General features: G+C 38.1%; 1 protein-coding gene and 1 long non-coding RNA gene across 2 annotated transcripts in view; both read right to left on the bottom strand.

Annotated features, from left to right (window-relative positions):
• tmed10 (transmembrane p24 trafficking protein 10) overlaps positions 1 to 3,585 on the bottom strand; it is an 11,578-nt gene extending 7,993 nt beyond the window's left edge. The window contains exons 1-3 of the mRNA XM_014007526.1: positions 3,329 to 3,585; positions 2,378 to 2,498; positions 1,846 to 1,919 (exon numbers count right to left, since the gene is read on the bottom strand). Of these exons, the coding sequence (XP_013862980.1) occupies positions 1,846 to 1,919; positions 2,378 to 2,498; positions 3,329 to 3,514 (381 nt within the window). The 5' untranslated portion in view covers positions 3,515 to 3,585. The remainder of the gene's footprint in view (positions 1 to 1,845; positions 1,920 to 2,377; positions 2,499 to 3,328) is intronic.
• A 1,719-nt stretch (positions 3,586 to 5,304) lies between these two features.
• The window catches only part of LOC106516920 (uncharacterized), a 7,504-nt gene continuing 4,198 nt past the window's right edge, over positions 5,305 to 8,610 (bottom strand). Inside the window, exon 2 of the long non-coding RNA XR_001310138.1 lies at positions 5,305 to 6,389. This is a non-coding gene — a long non-coding RNA (uncharacterized LOC106516920). The remainder of the gene's footprint in view (positions 6,390 to 8,610) is intronic.

The raw sequence follows: 8,610 nt of genomic DNA, 5'->3' as shown, positions 1-8,610 counted from the left end.
CACACACACACACACACACACACACACACACACACACACACACACACATATATTAAAACCTAAGAAAGTACTTGTTCTCTCCTTTTTGAGTCTAACTGCATAATGGTATTTGCTTTTCATAATGTGGTAATTTTTAGTTAAGTACTTCAACTGTGAAGCTAAAATCTCTCACATGTGGCACACATTTCTATTTAGTCGAAATCTGAAGATCTTAACGACTGGAACGAAAACAAACACACAACTTGTATCTGCCAAATAAACAGCCCCAAGCGTTGTGAAACTTTTCAAGAACATCCTCTTTGCTGCAGCTTGCACATTTCTTCACGTGTGATGCAAGTAAATACGTGCGCAGCTGGAGCTCCACCCTCCTGTGCGCAGACAGGAATGCCCTCTGAATATCCACCGACGCACTCATTATTGGAATGTTTACATGTGTGGGAGGGGAAGGTAACACTCAGGTCAAATGAGTTCCCCCTTCTTTATTTCTCAAGATTCACCAAAGGGGGCCGGACCCTCAGAGAGATTACAAACTGGCGTGGTAATGCAGTGTCATATAGGGCTGGAAACACACAGAATGGATTCATCTTTTTATCTCTGCCACGATAAACTGACATTTTTTAAGGCTTCATATTAGCGAGAAGAGACACCCACAAAGTGACTGGACCTGATTTATAAATGCAATAATGTGTTTTACCTGATTAGGTCATGATTTGCTTTAATGTTGAGCAACAGCTACAGGAATGATTTGCAAATTTTTGTTAACTTTTTTCCCCTTGCAAATTAATGATGGGAAGAAAAAATATATGTATTTGTTTGTTTCATTGATTTCACTTTTGACAAACTGTATTAGGAACATCAAGAGTTCATATTAACTTATTTACCTTTATTTAATCAGGCTAATAATGATTAATTGTAGCATTTAGCCGATAACAATTAATAAAATGACAATTAATAGACCACTAGCCTGGTAAAAACCAGACCCTTGTCCTTCGTTTTGCTTCATACGAGGGTCTGGACTCTCGGCTATAGAGAAGCGATTCTTGCTAGAGGCGTGGCCTCTGTTAGAGTTTAAACTGATTGGATCTGTTGGTCATGTGAAGGAGGCTAAGCTAAGAAGCTAACCGGAAATTGCGTGCGCAGTAAATAACCCTACTGAGAGGAGAGAAGTACTGAGCCGAACGAGACGACTGTAAATGAGAGCTGCTGCTGCTTTGTCAGACAAATTTCATTTAATTTAATTTGGAAGCCTTATCAACACAGACTGGCTTCATTCACTTCCTCTGCTGCCATTGCTAAACTACAAGCAGACACTGCACAAAAAATCGACGTCATTCAAAACTCCGCCTTCTGTTCTCTGATTGGCCCAAACAAAATTCTCCTGAAGAAATCCTCTTCTATGGGAGAAATCCCAGACGGAGCAGTGAAGGGAAACTAGAACTGAGCAGAACTGAGTAGGAAGGCAAGGGCCAGGCTAGTAGATCACAATTACACTTGCATGTTTTGGACTCTAAATCAGTCAAACTAACTTCTTAATTTTAACAAGTCAAAACAGTAAATAAAATTGAAACCCACCTTTTCCCCAACATGGAATGGCAGCATATCTTTAGTAACACAAGCTCACAGGTGCGCTTGATAGTATCACATGAAAATGTCATCGCGTGACGATTTTTCCAAACCTTAAACCAGGCAAATCTTTTGCAACAGAGGCCTGGTCCTGAAGGCAGCCTAACATGAATGTATATAATTTTTATTCATATGCTCTATTTTATGTTAAAGTAACCCATTAAATTGAGCGTATTAATTTCCTACAACATGTAAAATAGATTTCAGCCTCCGGAAACTTACCTCTTCATAGTTTTTGGCCTCCACACCATGTTTCATGTCCAGATTGACCAGCTGGTCCGGCACTCTTCCAGTTCCTGTAAATTATACAGTACATATGTTTTATATATTTTATTATATTTTTCCTTTATCCTTTGTATTTTCTTCTTTTGTTATATTTGTTACCTATTAAAACCTTTACACTGAAGCAAATTCCTAGTCTGTGAATCCTGTTCATCGACAATGGCAATAAAACTGATTCTGATTATGACATTTACGATTCAAAAGCTTGCACAATTCCACAAAGATAAAGAAATTCAAACTGTCATTGCATTTAATTTTATTATATGCATGACAAGTTTTGGATATTCTTCTAAACCACTTAAATCAGTTTAAAAATCTCTCTGAATCCTTGATCCTGGAAAATGTTGAAATAATGTGATTATATCAATCATACGAGTCTAATAAAATGAATGCATGTAATATTGTATTTTGAAATCCCTTGGGACTGGGTTCCAGTTCAGATCCAGGCTGAATTTTGTGTTGACACACTTACCCATGGGCGATTTACTTTCAAAGCAAACTTCAAACATGTCGTAGTCCTCCGTGGTGAACGCAAACTTTCCCTTTGTTGCATCTTCCTTGGAGTACAGAGTGTGGCTGGAAGAGTCTGTGATCTGCAAAAAACAAGATTTGAATGAAGTGGCATAAAACCAGTCTTTAAATCATTTCAAAATGTATTTTCTAGTTAAAAAGTCTGATGTGCATTTTTTTAAGTTAATCTAAGTGTTTGCAACTCATTGTTTCTTCGCAGATTTTTTTATGGAACTAGCTTTTAAAAATACAAATATTACAAAGACTGTTTTTAAGCATGTTTGTGTTCTTTGCAGCGACTGCATACAAATCAATCATTGGCAGCTGTTAGGAAAAATAAAACTTCCTGTTTATAATAAAACCTTTATAAATTAATCAACAATGTAAAAACGGTCGCCCCATTGATAGCTGTTAGCAGAAATGAATAGATTTATATTTTATAGTATTCACTGATGCAAATGTTGACGTGTAAATGATTTATGCTGCAGTATGAGTAAGACTGACGTGTAACAGCGACAGAGCTGCGAGGACATTGAACGCAACACAATAAAGAAACGTCAAAGACAATAAAAGGGTTATACACTAGGCGCTCTTTACTGCTAGCGTAATTTGAGTTCATACATAAAAGAAAAATAAAATTAATCCGAAAGAAATCTTCTATAAGCGTTGGTGACAGCTAACTTGCTAGCTGGCTAATTAGCAAGTAAAACCAGGAAGACGAGTTTTGGGGCCTGGTGTAGCCACATGCTAACACAGCTGCTATTCATTTGGAGGCGCTTTCCATCAACAGTAGAACATGTAATGACCAGAAAAGTTTTTTTATATAACTGCATTGTTGATTCCGTACAAATTAACCTTTTATTGAGGCAAGAAGCTTAAGCTGAGCGTAAAATTACTGCCAGTCTGTGCTCACCTTCAGGTTAGTTTTGGTGTTCGCCTGCTCGCTGATTTCATACTCTCCCGTCACCAGGACGTCTTTGTGGATCTCCTCTCGTAAACACTTTCTGGTGTTCACCGGCAAAAAGAATGAGATTGAAAAGACCGATTCAATGAGAACCGGCAAAAGCAACAGCGCAGCAACTCGAGCCATGGCTACCATCAACCGAAGGACCAACCAGCCCGTGCCAGCTAGCCAGCTTAACGCCGAGCTCCAACTCACACAACCGGTCTGAATGAGCGCTACAGCGCCGCCGCTGGTCCGGAGGCGGAACTGCATTCTAATTATGTTCCTAAGGTCGTGGATAAGTAGACTTTTTATTCAGAGCAACTCTATTCTTATATGATATAACACTAACATTTTTTTTATTTTTAGAAATATAAAAAGCTCCAAAAAATTCAACCTGTTTTTCAAAGAAAGAAGATGATAAATACATCATAGCCATCATTTACCTACATATTTACAGGTGAGCGTTTGCTTACTACTTTTACCTTTTGATCACCAATCATCAGTTGATGCATGTGTTTAGATCACATTTTTAATATGTTTTGCTTTGAGCAACAATTCACTTTAATGTCTGAAGGTGGAAAGATTTTTCCACTCAAATGAATTATTTTACTTTACAAAGCATCTTAGGAGTACAGCTGCAAAAGTTGTGCAGTTAAGTATATTTTAAACTTTGACGCTGCTCTGTTTTTATAACAAGTTTAGGGAAAATTTTACATGAAAATTGTTTTGCATAAACAAAATACTAATTTAATTGGAATCCTGCTCACAAATATTGTTCAAAAATGAAAGCAAACTAAACTAATGGATTTTTTTGTTGAAATATTCATACTTATATCCTTTTCTGCTCAATGGTTAAACTCCTAGTATCCTTACAGATAAGGTAGGCCAATCGCACAGCAAAGAAATATGTGCTTTTAAGATTTCAGTTTCCAGAAATTCCCAACCCTATTGCAAAACTTGTTTAAACAAACCTGTTCAGCCCCCCTGAATGCAATCGCCCACTTCTGATGTTCCACCTACACTGAGTATTGATTATTTCTGCAACCTTTGAAAAATACAGATCCGTTATATAGGGATGAGACTGAAGCACGAAACCCATTTGGTTGAACTAAACGTGAGCGTTAGTATGAAAATGGTTTTCTTCTTTAGTTTTAAGCAACAACTTCCTGGCCCAGAAGCAACAGGTGCAGGGAGCTGTTTCTTTCACAGACAAAAAAAAAAAAATTTGAAAGTGTAACTTAAGAAACACAAGGAGGGAAACATCCAAAGCATTGACAAAGTGAAAAACATTCATGCAATCATCTTCTTGTTATAATAAAGTTTCAGAGTTTTTTTTTTTTTTTTTTTTTTTTTTTGTCAACGGGAGCACATTATGTTCAGTATTTGCATTAAAATAATTCCTGCACATAAACAATCCTTGGGAATCACTTTCTGGTGTAGACCAGAAAAGCTCTTGCTTTTTTATTATCAAAGAATACAACAATGCAACAAGGCTTGTCCTCCTTATTTTTGGACTCATAACTGAATTTGAAATGTTGCAAAAAGAGCTGAGTCGAAAGGCAAAGTTCTCAATTTACCAGTCCATCTACATTCCAACCCTCACCGGTGGTCATGAGCTATGGAGCATAACCAAAAGAAAGAGATCCCAGATCCTTCCTTGATGGGGTTTATGATTGTTCTTTTTTACCAGTGGGTTTGTCACAAGGAAGGTTTTCACATATGCAATGTAAAAAATCGTTACAAACACAAGCAAAGATCACATTAAAAGCAACACTTTATCACTTAGCTTTTGAGGATAAGTTAGAAATAAAAATGTAGAAACTGTTTTGATCATTTTCAGCTGTACACTTCCACTCCCCGTAGTGTTGCAGCGATCTGCCTCAACAAAGCAGCCACAAATGTGAACAGCTCTCAGCTGTGATAAGAAAACTAGAGAGGGAGCATTTAAGGTTAGATTATTTTATTATCTGGAAAGCAATAAATATATTCAGTGTACGCTTTTATTACGTGTTGTTTGAGGTATGAAACACAATAAACTGCATTCCTTCGCTTAAACCGGAACTGAAAACAGGGCAAATGCACGTAGTTAATCATCCAGCACAATGGTCAGGTTTTACAATGTGGAAATGTGGGAAGGTTTGCCCATGTAACTCCAAGTCACATATGATTTAATGTGTGTATCGTAGCTCATCGCTGGCTGTTGTGCGGCAGCGTGACATGAGCCGTGCGCGCCTGAGGACACTCAGACGTTATAAAGGAACATCATGTTCAAGCAGGGTGTGGGAGAGATAATAACCCTGACCTGAAAGATCCTGAAAGATCTGCCCTCACATGCTCTCCGATCGAGAAGTTTATTTTCAATTTTTTTTTGCAAGAAATCCTTATAGCAAGCAGGAGGAGCACACTTTCAGGTGCTTCTGTGAGACTGATTCATTCGAGGCAATCTTTTTCAACAATATTGTAGTGGGAGTCTTATATAAACCGCAGACTATCGTCAGTGTGGGTTTCCTAGTGGGTCTGAGTGGCCATTTACTGAGCCTGATATTGAGTGGCAGTGTGTGGGAAGGCTTGTGCAAACACATCATTTCAAGGTGGGGAGAACCGCAGGCGATCGATCGAAGAGCTTTGATTTCTCCGGCTGAATAAATCCCAATCTGAGATGGTATTTTTTCAAAAATAAACTCACAATTATATCATGTACAACTCAAAATGCATAATCAGATATCTTTAACAACGTGTGCACAACGTACTTTAAAACGTAAAAATCCTAAAACCATTTTTTTTTTTTGGCAGCAGCTCAGGGATAGCACAGTAATGAACAATATAGCTGTCCAGTTTCCAGGGAAACATCCTCGTTGCTGATCCCACGAGACGTGACGAGGACACACTGCAGAGAGGGGAGTCTGGCAGTAGGTGAACAGTAATTATTGGATAGAGAAATCCCTCCAGTATTGTAGCTTAGTGCGTCAAAACAGACCTCCAAGAATAGCATATTACGCTCTCCTCTGTGCTGCAGAAAAAAAGTGCGCTGGAAAGAAAAAGGATAGAATTTATATTTATAGACTTGAATAATTGAGATCAGAACAGGTCTCCTAAGTAAAGTCAGTAAAACTGTTTGGTTTGGAGGAACTTTTTGGTGAAATTTAGGAGACATGACCTGTGGTGGTCAAGAGGTCATGTCAGGGTCACGGTCTTTTGGTCTGATCAAAACCCAGACCTCAACCCAACTGAGAATATCACATGTGGCAGTTTTGCTTTGAAGATTTTTTTCCCAATTACTGCCCACCACTAAAAGACAAAGAGAGGATTTTATCTGTTAGCAAAACACATCATGACCACACAGGATAGATTTTGAAATACGTGCAGTATGTCAAATGCAAGTTGTAGCTACTCCACTTGTAAAAAGTCTTTCTCACGAATGATTTACCTCGCCTTTTTTTTCCTCTTTCCTTTTTTTTAATTATCCCTTTTTTGGCTCCATGTCAGAACTGACAGAACAGAACAATCCACTTTCATAAAAGGTGTACGTGTGTTGAATGCAAGACACACCCTGCAAATAACTGCTCTCATTACTGAAAGTATAAACAAACAACCAAAAAAGGGCAGGAGGAAGCAGAGAAGCCCACGTAATCCAGGATGAGGTCAATTTAAAGTGTTGGTTCTTCATTCAGGTTAAAGAGAACCTCGACTAGTTAATCAACATTTGATAAACGTTTATTACAACTATAAAAATAGGACTGTAAAAGCTTGTTTGGTTTTTATAAATTTTAAAAAACATATTGTCACACATACATTTATATCCATACATTATCTGTACCTGCTTCTTTATGTATATTTATATGTATATTTACACCGCAAAGCATATGGGTAAATTATGACACTAGGTGTTCCGGTGCAAAACTGTGAGGAAACTCTAAGTTAAAGATTTTTTAGTCATTAGTTACGTTATATATAGCTATGTTACTAATAAATATGTGGTATTAGTTGCTGGGCTAATATTATTAGCTCGAGAACTAGCTTTATATGGCAATAGCTCAGGAGCTAACGCTATAGAGCCATATATGTGTACTAGCTCAGGAGATAATTCTAAATTGCCACATATACATACGTATATATATATATATATATACACATATATATGGCAATAGCTCAGGAGCTAACGCTATAGAGCCATATATGTGTACTAGCTCAGGAGATAATTCTAAATATCTATATATACATACGTATATATATATGTACATTAATGTGTATGTGTGTGTGTGTGTGTATTTTATATATGTGTGTGTGTTACAGGTACTTTTAAGCCCTTACTCTGAAGAAGGAACTAAAAAAAGACACAAAGAACGTTCTAGGGGCTATAAATGGCCACAGAACTAACAAGGGAAAAATAAGACCAACAACAACCACTTTAGTTCTTATAAACAATAAGAACTAAATTGGTAGTTTGTGGTTTGAAAGCTTCAAAAAAGTTTTATGAACAGAGGACAGGTGGAGCTGGAGACGAGCAGCAATGGAAAGAAAAAGGAAGACTTTATGGCACGTTAAATGTAAACAATAGACAGTTTCACTATAAACCATCAGAACAATCCAAACTGTGGAACCACTCAGTGAATTCATTACTGACCAGTGGAACGTTCTCCAGGATGTTGGTGCTGTACGGCAGATTGGTGAAAATAGGGTCCATGTCCTGGACGTCGGTGATGGCGATGGCCAAGTTGGCCAGTCGGGACAGAGGCCTGGTTTTGTCTTGGTCCTAGCAGAAGAAGAAACAAACACGGCTGATACACGGACCTCAACCCGGCCGGTGTTTCTGCAGCAGCTCCCGCCTGTGAGCTCACCGTGGCGTTGACGGTCAGCTGGTACGCTGTGGTGGTCTCGTAGTCCAGACCTCTGGTGACGGTGACGATGCCTCGGGCTCCGTCGATGGCGAAGAAGGGTGAAGGAGGCTGGAAGGAGAAGAGGACGCTGCCGCCGGTGCCCTGGTCTGGATCTGTGGCGTTCACCATGAATATTGACGTGCCCACGAGAATATTCTGAAAAACAAATGCAGGCAGAAAAAATACTGTAAGAACACAGCAAAGTTCAGTTTTAATTATTTTAATGAAACTATCAAAAAGAGACGAGTTGAAGCAGAGTTACAACTTTTGTTTTTTGTTTAATTTCAGAAACACAATTTAATTCACCTGTTTTTAATTAAAGGGATCCATGATTAGTTGTAACATTAGACTTTATTTAATAAACATATATTT

Source organism: Austrofundulus limnaeus, unplaced genomic scaffold (assembly GCF_001266775.1).
Source record: "Austrofundulus limnaeus strain Quisiro unplaced genomic scaffold, Austrofundulus_limnaeus-1.0 Scaffold42, whole genome shotgun sequence".
Taxonomy (NCBI): domain Eukaryota; kingdom Metazoa; phylum Chordata; class Actinopteri; order Cyprinodontiformes; family Rivulidae; genus Austrofundulus; species Austrofundulus limnaeus.
The sequence above is the reverse complement of the archived record's forward strand: the minus strand, read 5'-3'. Positions and strand labels throughout refer to the sequence as shown.